Genomic DNA, 14333 nt, shown 5'->3' with positions numbered 1-14333 from the left:
TACTGATTCCAAAGTGATCAAGTTTAAAATTCTGATCCTTTAATGTTGAATTTGCTTAGGGCTGTTTCCTTCAGCGTCGCTGACCTCTCCTGTCTCGTGATGTGACAGCCTAAATAACAAAGCTGTCCATTGTTTGACTTGAGAAATAAAGTACAGACAGCACCTGATTAGCAGAGATGGTGGTTGACATTAAATTGGGAATACAGTACGTAAAAATCGCTCCAGAAGCTGTTTAGATAAACTGCTTTGATTAACTTTACGCAGCATTTTCTCGTCTTTTGTGGACTTACTCATAAAAAGGCTGTATACACTGTGCTGTAAGTGCAGTACAAAAGATGCAGATAAAAGCGTAGAGGCTCTCATTCCTACAGCACATACCTGTGAACTTAACTCGACTTGCATTTGATTTTTTTCCCCTTGGCACCACTTTTTTCTTGATTAAATGTCAGCTGCAGAAAATAGAAACCTATTGGCTAATCGCTTGAGCATATCATTCAAAAATGTCAGCTCTAGGTTTACTAAAACTCCTATTAAAGGATTGTTTAACTTGTAACCCTCAATAGTTCTTAAAATGTCAGCGTCTGGGACAGCAGCTTGCAGCACGTTTGTATGGAGAGTGCGCCATCTATCGGGCAAATTTATATCCTGCTTAGATCCCCCTCTTTTGCATTTGGTGAAAAACATTTAAGTTTAGTTTAAATGTGGTTGATCTAAATATAAATCTAAGTGGATTGGGCCCTCATCTACGAACGGCAGATCTTCTTGCAAGAAAGAGCAGAAAAGAGAGTCATGAAACTCATTTCAAGGGTCAGCATAGGAACATGTTTATTAGTCACAAACACCATCTCATGAGAAATATTTGGTAATATCACTTTGAATATGCAAATCTATCACCAAACCTGCCAACAACACATCTGGCCACAGTACTGTCTACATTTAACAATGTTCTATCTACCAAACACAGTAACGCACAAACACTTCTCAGACTGAAGCATTCTGGAACTAAGCCGTACAGCCAGAGCTACATTTCCTCTTTTTAAAAATTTTTCTTAACACACAATGTTCACAACATGTAACGTGTTTTACCTAAACACACTATTCCTAAAGCAGCACTACAATAGTGTGAGACACAAATCACCCCTGAGTGATCTTAAAAGGTAGGATGGCTAATGCTTGTAACATGGAAACCAGTAAAAGAATCTAAATTTGACCTTGCTGTGGTGTTTTTGGTCTCATTAAAGCCCAAACATCACTATAAATATGTCCTTATTTTTGCAACATTTTAGTTGATTTTATTTCTTTAAAGCTTCTGATTGCACTACTTTTGGTTCACAGCAACACTAGAACACAAATCTACCCTCTTGACAGTATAATGCTACCAACAACAACATCAACAAGTGTAATCTATGTGACCCTTCTCACACTAACACCCGCTTCTTTGGAGGAGGATGCTCTCTTCAGAGGACACTCTCCCGCTCGTCTCCCAGGCTGATGGTGCGCAGGTTCTGGTTGTGGATGGTGGCGGAGGCAGTGGTGGCGGTGCTGCTGCTGCCGGGGGTGATGATGATGACAGCTGGTGACACATCGGTGCTCGAGGAGGAGGACTGTGTGCTTGTGATGTTAGCCAGCTGCTGCTGATGGCTGTTGTTGGTGTTACTGTTGGTGTTGGCGTCGCTGGGGCTGTTTGTGTTGTTGTTAAGGGTGGTGTTGCTGTCGCTGTGGTTGAGGTTGCTGACCCCGCTAGACGGCCACCCCTCGTCCGGGCTGCTGGCCATCAAGCTGGCCTCGGACGGAGCCTCGGAGCAGATGGACATGCGGGCCACCGTGGCATCCTGCAGGCCGCTCAGGCTGCTTGGGAGGAGGCCTCTTTTCTTCACCAGACCCTCCAGCTCCAGCTCGATCAGACTGGCCTTCTGCGCTCCACCCTCTCTGTCTTCTTCAGGCTCCTCCAGAGAGCTGCCGCTGGATCTCATCCCTGAGTCTGAGGAGTCCTTCTTGTCCAGGAGGATCTCGTTGAGAAAGCCGGGCTTGGTGAGCAGCCCAGCAGGTTGTGAGTCTCCGTGAGCGGATGGAGCACAGGGCTCTCTGTGGAGGAGAGGTGTAGTGTTGTCGGCTTCTTCTGGGCCGGAGTCTTCATCGCTGGGCAGCTTGTGGTACAAAGCCCCTGCTCCTTTCTTCTTGGAGCCTGGAGTCCTGGAGGAAGCGCTGTGGTCCAGCTTCTCGTCCTCCTCACTGATGGGGTCGAGGGTCTGGGCGTCACTCCCTGAGGGGAAATCTGTGGTATCAGCCGCCTTGGAGCCTCTCTTGGTGAAGGGCTTGCGGCCGTCTTGGTCGGCTCCCTCCTTGGCCTAAGGAGAGGGAAGAAGATCCAATGAGGAGAACATGAAAATATACACAGTCTCCTGGAGAGGGGATTCTTGTTTCTATGTTATGTGCCAAAACAAACAGAGTTTAAGCCAATCGTTAAGAAATACAAGAAGATGTGATCTCCCCTTTCCCAGCCCAGAAAGACTTGTACCATAGAGCAGGCCAAAGGAAGAAAACTTATAAAGCCACAAGATCCAGAAAGACAAAGCACACAGGCTCAGAGACAAGGTAATGACAGCAGCAACCACCAGTTATTTTTCTACAGTCTGCCCCACACTGATTTGACTGGACTATCTAAGCTGTAAGTAATGCCCTGACAACACACAAACAATGCTCTTGTAACCATCCACACACCCCTTTGTCATCTGAGCCAGCAGCCTGCAGGAACTGTCCTGGGTGGGGCTGCACGGGCCTCTCCCCCCCGCCGCCGGACATCTCCAACTGAGCCATCTGAGCGATGTACTCCCTGTAGGCGTCCCGATACTCGGCCTGCTGCTTGTCTGTCAGCTTGCAGATGTCATTGGATGATTCCTGAGAGTTGAGGCTGGACATGCTGGAGGTGCGGAGATTTACCACCTGGCGGGAGAAGAAAGAGTTGGTGTGAACGTGTCCACTAGGGTTGTCCAAATTTGAGATATACTGATACCATGTTTAAAATGATACGATATGTTACTCTAAAAAAACAGCAGCATTGAAGTATGCCTTAAAAATAACAGATCTTTTCGTTGTATTTCTAACTAAAAGTTAAGAGAGCACCATCTAACTTGGCAGTATATTAGTGAATTAAGACATGTTTAGGACTTTCACATTGTTGCTGCAGACTTTTAAAATCAAATTTGCAACAGTTTAAAACCTTTTTGAGACTCAAACAGAGAGAAGTTAGTAGAAATTTTGCACGCTGTAACATCAGGGCTTTTTTGGATTTCTGTTTGATTTGCTTCAATTGACATGGTCCCAAGGATAAAAGCTTTTTTGCCTGCTTGCCAGTCATCTTTTTTGCCAACCATCACTTGTATTTTACAACTTGAAGACAATTTTCTTTCAGCCAACATCCACCCAGCTTCTACTTCTGTCCTCTGGTAAATCATGAGTAATTCACAGCAGTAGAGGGTGTGAACTGTCATGTGAACAAAATCATCCACAAACAAACAAATCTAGTTTCTGATATTTCATGGATCGGCTGGAACCATTTATTTTTGTTATGGTTTCGTAACAGTGATAGATACTATTTGTTGTTTAATGGAGTTGTGTTGACGTTAAAAAATGTGGGATTGTGGCAATCCTTGTGTCAACATACCTTTTTTTGATGCTGGGATTTACAAAAAATCTTAATTCAAAGATTATGAAGATTGTGATTGACTGATGGCCAGTCCAAGGTGTACCCCGCCTCTTGCCCAGTGACAGCTAGGATAGGCTCCAGCCCCCTGTGACCCCGAACAGGATAAGTGTTGTAGAAAATAGATGGATGGAAACATGAGGAGAGAGAGTGGGGAAAGACATGCACCAAACATGCGCAGAGACCGGGAATTAATCCCGTGACCAGTGCGTTGAGGACTACAGCCTCTGTACATGTGAGCCTGCTCTACCCACTGAGCTAAACCAGCACCCATTTACAAGATCATTTTCGCAGATATCAATACCAATATTTTTATGTAGTTAAGACCTAAAACATCAGTCCTTAAAACACACAAATTAAAGTTTGAGGATGAACAAATCAACACATTTCACTTCTTTAAACACTGCTTTAAGTGTATGGAATGATAATGAACGAAGAACTTCAGCTGACATATTTAAAGCTGATATAGGTAGATTTTTATAGCCAAAATATCCATTTTAAATATGGGCAGAAATATTAACTACTGACACTAATAATTCACTTTTCAACATCTGTTGATATTGATATCATGCCAATAATATTGTGAACCCCTAAAAAAAAAACTTTCAAAAAAATCTTGGGTGCAGATCACCAATTGGTATATGTAATGGTGTCCCGGGTTCAAATCCAACCTGTGGCCCTTTTACCACATGTCTCTCCCCACTCTCTCGTCCCTGTTTCTGACTCTATATATTGTCCTCCTCTATCAATAAAAGGCCCAAAATGCCCAAAATAAACCTTAATAAAAATTGGATCATTCCATCCATCCATCTTTATTTTTATAATGCCATGGCAAATGCTATCTCTAGACTCATTACAAAAAACAGGCCTTAACTGTACTCTTTAATTCGTTTTAACAAAAGCCCTTCATTTTCAAGACTCTTCATATTTTTGTAAGACTCTACTGAATCTTCATTTTCTAACCTGTAATATCAAAAACAGTTAGGTGTGGGTTCTGTGCCAACAGTTGGACAAAACTGTGACAACAAAGAAAAGAAAAAACTGGTAGTTTTTCTTATTGTAGAATACAAATTAGGCTTTCTTGGAGCATTTTGGGATTATGAATAAAAAGGTTCTTATTTGTTAACTTAAGTGGTCTAAGAGTAGTTCTACCACAATCTGGACGTAATTATTTGCACTACAGTTTAAGCTAAAAAGAAGAACATTTAGTTTTTAAGAAAAAAAATACAAGCCATAAATGCCCACGTTAGGATATTTATACTACTCCTTTTTCTGATTCTAAAGCATTAATGTGTCAGTGATCACTTTACTGATGACGCTGATCAGCATAACTTTTTTCATTTGGGTTGTATTAATTTTAATATTTTATTTCCTTAAGTCTATGCGGACTGTAACCTTTGATACCATTCTGGCTAAATTGATTTTTCAACGTTTAATACTTTTTAAGACCCCCGCAGCACTCTGCTATTATAAACACCATCAGACATCAAATCAAATATCATAAATGTAAAAATTTACCACTTTTTAACAGCACTTAAACTGTTATAATTGCACACTACAAAAACTCCAATCTAAGCAAGTGTATTTGTTTAATTTCTAATCAAAAAATCTAATTACACTTATTTTTTAGTCTCACTGAAGTCTAGATTATTCAATTATCTAAATAAGTATCTTTTAAACAAAACATTAGTAAATTTTGCTTTCCCAGTCACATCCATTTGTACATATCACTGGCAATTAAGGCATTTTTTTATGGTTGGTGTCTTGAAATAAGAATTTTATCCAGACTTGTCAGATAAATTTGGCTTGCACTAAGTGTAACTACATATTTTTGACAAAAAATCAGACACATTTTTTTGCAAGTTAAAGATAAACATTTTGATTACGTGGCAGATACAGTGATAAAGTTCCTGGCAAATACTAGCACTGTACATTCGGATTTAAATAAAGATGACTATATGAGATTATTAAACAGCAGTCTGTGTGCATGTGTTTGCTCACATCTTTGATTTTTTTTGCAAAATAGAAAGAGGAACGGTGAAAATAATGAACTGGGAGCCAATTGACACATTTTTTGTGCTCTGTAGTGGGTGTGTATTTTTAATTCTGCAGTGTTAAAGAACACTATAGGCTCCCTCTGTTGTGCCCATGTTACATTAAACCACTGAGGTCACCAACACTCGGGCTTAGTGGCCATGTGGCAGTTTGGGGTGTGACCTTGTGATCCTATTTCTGAGTGTTATATGCTCACACTTCTGCTTACAGCAGCAGCTCTAGTATGTACGCTCTTTTTTTCCTGTTGTTGTGGTACATATGTGTAAAAAAGGACTAACCGGCCAATGAGAGCTGTTGCTGTGTCTCTGGGGTTCCTCCAACCCGGCTCCGCTCAGCTCCTCAAAGCTGAGGTTGAGGCTGAAGGCTGTTGCTTCATGCTGGGCCCCTCCAGAGCGCCTGCTGGGCTCACCCTGGTGCACACTGCTGCCCTGCTCGCTCACAGCTCGGGACTCGTCCTGCAGCAGAGCCTGGCTTTCAGCGTGACGTAGTTCCATCAGCTGGAAGAAAACATCATTCATCACTTGAGTTTTGTTTGAGAAGACCATCTAATGGGTTAATAAATTTATTTCAAGCATGAGAAACAAAACAACAAAACATGTGCTTGTAAGAGCGAGCTGTTCAATGAGTAGAGCCACTCAGCTGTCCACTTCTCCCTGACATTGACCTCCCTTCATCCAGATATCAGTCGGCCATCTTGAACCAGATGTCCGCGCTGGCTGCGTCCTGGCAACACAACACTGGTTAGTGCAAGGAGCTGTACAGCCAGCTGCTGCTAACCAAGTGCTACATTGGATCTCCTGTAAAACACGACCAATCCAGTGCTCTGGTTTGGAATTAGAAGCACAGGCTGATGTCTGATGAAGTGGAGCCGGCTACATGTGTTAGTGATTTCAGCCGACTGGACTCCTGGCTGACTGACTGGCGGCTTTCTCATAATACGGATTATGAAATCTCCATCTCCATATCTCAGCAGAGCACAAGATGTTGTATTAGGAGACGCTGTCTGGCTTCATTTTGGATTAAACGGGAGATGACAGATATCAATAGGAGGGCTGTGACAGCGCTGAGTATGTGTTGAGTATTATAAAAGTGAGGGGAATGCATGCCATTTATTTATCTGTTAATCTTCAGGCCTTGGAGTTAGGATGGATGTGTGTTTTTACCTGTGGTGGACTTCTTTTATCAATATTTACCTTTACTGATCCTTTACTCCTTTTGAATGAACAAGAGCGTCCTATTTCCACCATATTTATAAACTTACCACCTTAACTTAAATTAAACAGGGACATTGTGTGAAGTGAAAATAACTGAAAAAAGCTCAAATACACTATAGCAAATATCAAAACTGAGAAATTTTATTGTTTTTGGAATGTTTAACATCCATTTTGTAACTGATGCCAGCAACATTTCTCAAAAAAGTAGGGACAAGCTTGTTCTTTGTTTTTGCGATTTAAAGTTAAAAGTATTCATAAAGTATTGCACTGTTTGCTAGCAAAGTCCTTCAGGCATTATCAGGTAAGAATGGTAATAGTTACCAGCGGGTCTGCAGCCCACCCTTCCTCCAAAGCAGCTGGACCAGTCTCAAACACCATCAGAATGCATCAGATTGAGATAATAAAACAATTCAAGCAGGGTCAACTACTTAACTACTTCAGGTGCTTGTTTAGTTTGTTGCTGTTTATTTCTCTTGAGGGTTACTCAAGATCTTTAGAGTCCTATAGACCTGACAAACAGTTCCCAGATCATGAAGTGGGAGCCTGTCTATTATTAACAGGGATTTTCCTATATTTTGACACCTTCATTTTACTCTCTACCTTTACAAGCCTTCCAGGGCTGGCCGCAGAGAAGCATCCCCACAACATGATGCTGCCACCACCAAGCTACACAGTGTGGATGGTGTGTTTGTGGTGGTTTGTAAACATAGCTTCTTGTCTGATGGCCAAAAAGCACCCTTTTGGTCTCACCCAGTGCTATGGAGTGGTTTAATGCCAAACTTGATATCACTGTATCTGAAATTCAATGACAATAGTATCTATCAATATTGCCAATAGCAATCAAGGAAACCAGGCAGGGAGGCAAGAAAAGATTCTGCAAAAAAAGAAAATCACAGTCTTACCACTCCCCTGAAGAGCTGCCAGTCACCAAAATTCATCTCCATCTCTTTCTTCAGCTCATCCACGTTACACTGAGACAATACTCGGCCGTTCACATTAGCCTGAAATGGACAGGGAAGACTCATGGATGTGCTCATATGTGCAAAGTTATATCAGGTCAAAAAATTAATTGCGATGAATTGCATATACTTTAAATTATCACATAATATGGTTGCAGATTGGCTGGAATTTGGTGAACAGGTATGTGTAAATGTACAGATGTCTGGCTCGATATGCAGATATATCATATGCAAAGCTGTATACTGCTTTTAAAGGAAGTTATGTTTAAGAGAAAATATTCAAATGTGCATAAAATCTGCTTTAAAAAAATTTTTTTTTACTTCTTTAATGCAATCAGAACATTTGAGTCTGCAATTCATTCATTCAAGTTTTGCTGAAATCTTACATTGTAGCATGACTTTGGTGTACTAAAAAAAATGCAATCAGGATGTACACTATTATAAGGAAGCTCCAAGAGGACATTTATCCATACATTTTATATTTCTCTAATTTTAAAAAGAAAAATGTTCTCATTTTCTCAAGATCTCCACTTATTTGTGTCTTATCTCAAGACAGCAACAATATTTTCTGCTGATAATGAGTTGGATTCACTTCTTTTCTTGAGATCTGGAGAAAATAACTCGTTATAACAGGAAAATGTTTAATAAAATGTAGCAGGGTTCCTACGAACTTCTGACAATCAAATTTAAGACTTTTTAAGACCTGTTAAGGCCTAAACTGAGAAAAATTAATACCACTTTTTGCACAGCAAACTGTCAAAAATGAAAGACGTGAGATTTCTTGGTAAACCAGACCAGGGTTGAATTATCATATTTAATGCGCTGTTTGTAAAATGTCAAATGGTGTAGGGCAAAGACATTTTTTGGCCATAAATGTCCAAATTTGATGATTTCTGGAACGTTTAATGCCATTATTCTATCTATATGCACGTATATATATGTATATATATATATATATATATATATATATATATATATATATATATATAGGCTACACTCTGGAAATGAAGTTAAATGTTTCTTTGACAAGCATATACGCAAAAAGTATGATTAGAATTCTATAATGGCTAGAAAATGAAGATTGGATAAAGACAGGTCAATATGTCTTCTAAAATTCAAGATCTCTCACTTGTAAACATTAGACTTTTTAAATGTCCAATTTAAGACTTTTTAAGACTCAAGGATCTGTAGCAACCTTGTGTAGGGATACCAATATTACCTGCATGTTATCAGTGTCAGCAGATGTGAAAATTTCTGCTGGTTTTTATAACATACTGTACATTTTAGCTGTTAAAAAATCTGCCTATATCAGCTGTAAATATTTGCATTAAGAACAAATGGAGTTTCAGGCTGGACCAACAGACCTACGGCAGTTTAAGGTTAAAGACTGAATTTTTAGGGTGAACTACACGTACACACATATCAGTATCCACTAAAATTAATTTGTAAGTATTTGCAAAAATCCAATATCATGCATCCCTAGTAAAATATATGGATATATATCCGCAAAGGGCTGCCATACTATGAGTGAAAAAGTATGTGTAGAATATAAAGGATTTTTAAAAAAAAAACAAAAAAACATTATAAATATTTCTTAAAACCACTTCAAATCTGGTGTCAGAGATATGGATTAAAAAGCTCTTTGTGTTTGGTGAATACATCAGGATGTTGTTGTTTGAATGTTTTAAACAGGAGCACCTTCTTGACGGTGGCGATGTACTGAGGCAGCATGTTCGGGTCAATGCCATCAGTTTGTTTGAGACGCTCGCACACCGCATCTGTGTTCATGGAGCTGAGCAGGACACCAGGAGAAACCTAAACCCAGAAGGACAATTAAAACAGAAGAACTCAACAATATTGCTTTGTTTCATATGTTAGATTACCATGCCAAACAGTTCTACTGTTAGCACACTCTGTTAGCCTAGCTCACCAGTGCTCACACACTGATTAGGACAAATCGAGCAACAGCTCCTGGCAGAAACGTGCAGGCCTCTTAGTGTGATCCAAATACACTGTTACCTCTTCTTATTTCCTCTCTGTGTATATAAAGCATGTAGAGTGTGTGTACAACACTTAAGGGATGGAGTCGGTTTGTCTGAGTCGCACTGCAGCGGCCTGATGTGACTCAAAGCAGCGGCCTGTTGATGCAGCGCGAGGCCTCACGCGCTGCCAACACACCGCCTGCTGGCACCAAAACAAAACAAACCTCATCCAACCTCCTCCAGCGGCTCAACTCTCCCTTTTACTTCCCCGCTTCTTCCTCCCTTCCTTCCTTTCACATTCCTTCCCTCTAAGCCTCCTGCGCTGACCTCCTGCTCTCTTTTCCATCCCTCTGTTTCTCTCTCTCTCTCTCCCCCTCGTCATCCCTGCTCTCTCTCTCTCCTATTAGCTCCATTAAGACATGGCTTCAGACTTAAGCCCCTCAGCTTTGTTTCTGGTTTTGAGGGAGAGGAGAGCAGAGCTTAGTCGGACTGTGAGCGGTTGTTAGACAGAAGAAAATAAGCAGATCAAACAATACAGTACACAAACAGTGGGTGCCAACTTTCTGTAGTGGCGGGCAAGAGGATGAAGACTTCAGCTACCCTTCACGATGGATTTCCTCGGGTATGAATCTGTTAGTGAATCTATGGAATGACTACTGGATGAGATGTTGTGTTGTGCATCTATTTCCTAGTGGTTCTATGATTTCTCCGTCTACAGAAGGGGTGTCAAACTCAAGGCTCGAGGACCAAATCCGGCCCATGGTACAGTTATACCCGGCCTGCAAGATCATTTTTATTATAACTGGTCCAGGATTATGAGGTCTGTAGATTTCCTCCAATACAGAAATGCAAACTTAACCAGGATGATTTAAAAACATCCTTAAGTCACAAGAATTTGAAAAAGTAGTAGTACTTTTTACTTTTAATCCCGTATTTTTACCTTTAAAACTCCGAACATTGATTTTTAATCCCATATTTTGATCTATTAGACTCACAATTTAAAATTTTTAATTATATTTTGACCTTTTAAACTCAAGATTTCAACTTTTATCTCATAGTTTAACCTTTTCAACTCATGATTTTGACTTTAATCTAATATTTGACCTTTTATACTCATAATTTTGACTTAAATCTAAAATTTGACCTCTTAAAGACAAAATTAAGATTAATTCCTTTTTCTGACCTTTCAATTTCCTAAAATTGATTTTCATCCCATTTTTTGACCTATAAGACTCACAATTAAAGATTTCAACTAATATTTTGACCTTATTTTTGACCTTTAAACTCATGATTTTTACTTTTGATCTCATATTTTGACCTTTAAAACTCCTAACTTTGATTTTTAATCCCATATTTTGACCTATTAGACTCAATAAAAAAAATTTAACTCATATTTTCGCCTTTTAAACCTGCGATTTTGACTTTTTTCTCATATTTTGACCTTTGTTAACTCATGATTTTGAATTTTATCTCAAAGGTTTGCCTTCTAGAAACTCTTAAGACTTTTAATTTCATATTTTGATCTTTTGAACTAATAAGTATGACTTTCTATCTCAGATTTTGAGCCTTTAAATTTCATTTCGGCTTTTCTAAATCTCAAATTCATTAACATCCGTGCCAAGAATTTTTTCCCCATAATTCATTAGTGGTGAACATCAGGTTGACAGTTCATGGTTAAATGTTGACCCTGTCAGGCTCTCAAAATCCAGAATCTGGCTCCTGCTGTAATTAAGTGTGACACCCCTGGTCTACAGCATGCTTAGTAGTGTTGAACCAGTATGTTAGAAATGAGACAGAGATACATAGAAGATAGATGATGATAAAATGAAAGGAGCCATGAAACCAAAGGGGTACCTGCTTTAATTTGTAAGGCAGCGACTTTAATTGCTTTAAAAGGAGAAAAAGAAGCAGACAGACAAAATGTCAGACAAAATTACACACAGACAAATATAGCTGTGGGGTTGTACCTGTAAAAAAAGGACAGAAAAGACAGAAATGCACACATAATGAAGTCAGGATCATGAGGTGAATGTTTATCTGTCACAGCAGGAGAGGAGACGTCCAGCTATAATAGAAGAAGCCCAATAATTACACAAGAAGATTTTTTGTTTTCTCAGGAGTCAGCAGTCGTGGCTGCAGCCAGAACGGATTGCAGACAAGACAGAGACAGAGAAAAAGACCCAGAAAGAGAAGGAGACATCTCACACTCTGCAGAGAAAAGGCAGAAGATTCAATTCAGGAAAGGCCTCGAATACCCCTCGATTCAGACTGTGAGCGCGTATTCTAAGAACGTGAACGGGAGCATAAATGTCTGCGGGTGTGTCTGCGTGAGTGTGCGTGAACCCTCCCAGTGTGTGTGTTAGATAAGAGTGTAATTACAGCTGGGCTGAGCTCAGGGCTGGGCAGGAGGATGGGGAAGAGGAAACAGAGCTCTGTGAGGGAGGAAGCGTCTTGGTAAGGAGATAAGCTCTACCAGAGCTGGGCTCATTGTCAGTGTGCGCGTGTGTCGGTGCTCGTGTGTTGCCAGCCCCAACAGTTGCTCTGATGATAATCCCGGCAGCCTGAGGAATCCATACTCACACTTATATCAGCTAAGCAATTACACTGGGCTGTGCCCGCTTACATATTCAAAGACTCGCACAAATGAACCGGTGTGCTCACACATCCACATTCAGGAGATTTGAACAAATACAGGCACATGTTAACCGAACACAAAGAGATCAAGTGTGAACCAAAATAGGGATAAGATGAGCTAATGTATACTGGGAAGTCAGAACATTATGAAACTGAGAGGATGTATACTTAGCAGGACAGGAACAAAAGAGAGAGATAGAGGAAAGAATCAGGGTGGAATTTAGACAGACATGGTTTAAAGAAGAAGAGGAAGAAATCTAAAGAATTCTTATGAAAATACAGACTGAGAGGGAAGGGAGCATTACCAGCCATCTACATTTAAATCTTTCATCCAGCTCCTTGAAATGCATGCTGGCAGTGTCTGATAAGTGGCTTTGTGGAGCAGAAATCTCCCGAGGAGCGTTATCTTCAAATTGTTCTAATAGTGGCAGCTTTCTCTTAAAATGTGTGAATATCTGGGTTGGAGAGTTTCAGCTCTTTTCAGAATAACTCCATGCACTGTGTAAGTGGGCTAAAAGCATTTCTATGACCATTTGTAACAGAATGGTAGCTGCTACTGTGCCAACAACTTCATCAGCATGTTACACTGTATATACAGTTGCAAGAAAAAGTATGTAAACCCTTTGGGATTTCTTGGATTTCTGTATAAATTGGTCATAAAATGTGTTCTGATCTTCATCTAAGTCACAACAATAGACAAACACAGTCTGTTTAAACTAATACCGCACAAAAAATGATATGTTTTCATGTTTTTATTGAACAAAACATGTAAACATTCATAGTGTAGAGTGGAGAAAGTATGTGAACCCCTAGGCTAATGACTTCTCCAAGAGCTAATTGGAGCCAAGAGTCAGCCAACCTGGAGTCCAATTAATGTGATGAGATTGGATGTGTTGGTTAAAGCTGCCCTGCCCTATAAAAAACACACTCCAGTTTTGAATTTGCTGTTCTCAAGAAGCATTTCCTGATGTGAACCATGCCTCACACAAAAGAGCTCTCAGAAGACCTACGATCAAGAATTGTTGATTTGCACGAAGCTGGAAAGGGTTACAAAAGTATCTCTAAAAGCCTTGATGTTCATGTGTCCACGGTAAAACAGACTGTCTACAAATGGAGAAAGTTCAGCACTGTTGCTACTCTCCCTAGGCGTGGTCGTCCTGTAAAGATGACTGCAAGAGCACAGCACAGAATGCTCAATGAGGTGAAGAAGAATCCTAGAGTGTCAGCTAAAGACTTACAGAAATCTCTGGCACATACTAACATTTGTGTTGACAAATCTACAATAAGTAAAACATCAAACAAGAATGGAGTTCATGGGAGGACACCACGGAGGAAGCCACTGCTGTCCAAAAAACACACTGCTGCATGTTTGAAGTTTGCAAAGAGAGCACCTGGATGTTCCACAGCACTACTGGCAAAATATTCTGTGGACAGATGAAACCAAAATTGAGTTGTTTGGAAGGAACACACAACGCTATGTGTGGAGAAAAAAAGGCACAGCACACCAACATCAAAACCTCATCCTGACTGTGAAATATGGTGGAGGGGCCATCATGGTTTTGGGCTGCTTTGCTGCCTCAGAGCCTGGACGAATTGCTGCCAATGATGGAAAAATGAATTCCAAAGTTTACAAGACATTTTGCAGGAAAACTTAAAACCATCTGTCCATCAACTGAAGCTCAACAGAGGATGGGTGATGCAACAGGACAACGACCCAAAGTATAGAAGTAAATCAACAACAGAATGGCTTCAGCAGAAGAAAATACACTTTCTGGAGTGGCCCAGT

At 40.2% G+C, this 14333-nt stretch overlaps 1 protein-coding gene across 4 annotated transcripts in view; it reads right to left on the bottom strand.

Annotated features, from left to right (window-relative positions):
* Positions 1-808: 808 nt before the first annotated feature.
* kidins220a (kinase D-interacting substrate 220a) overlaps positions 809-14333 on the bottom strand; it is an 80574-nt gene continuing 67049 nt past the window's right edge. For 2 of the 4 annotated variants that reach the window (XM_041812215.1, XM_041812217.1), the window contains 6 exons: positions 11768-11800; positions 9630-9746; positions 7875-7973; positions 6037-6255; positions 2722-2943; positions 809-2348 (listed from right to left, as the gene is read on the bottom strand). In XM_041812215.1, coding sequence (XP_041668149.1) covers positions 1458-2348; positions 2722-2943; positions 6037-6255; positions 7875-7973; positions 9630-9746; positions 11768-11800 — 1581 coding nt within the window. In that variant the 3' untranslated portion in view covers positions 809-1457. The remainder of the gene's footprint in view (positions 2349-2721; positions 2944-6036; positions 6256-7874; positions 7974-9629; positions 9747-11767; positions 11801-14333) is intronic. The other 2 variants (XM_041812216.1, XM_041812218.1) reach the window with 1 other exon arrangement.

Source organism: Cheilinus undulatus, linkage group 18 (assembly GCF_018320785.1).
Source record: "Cheilinus undulatus linkage group 18, ASM1832078v1, whole genome shotgun sequence".
NCBI classification, from domain to species: domain Eukaryota; kingdom Metazoa; phylum Chordata; class Actinopteri; order Labriformes; family Labridae; genus Cheilinus; species Cheilinus undulatus.
This window is presented reverse-complemented; position numbering and strand designations above follow the sequence as displayed.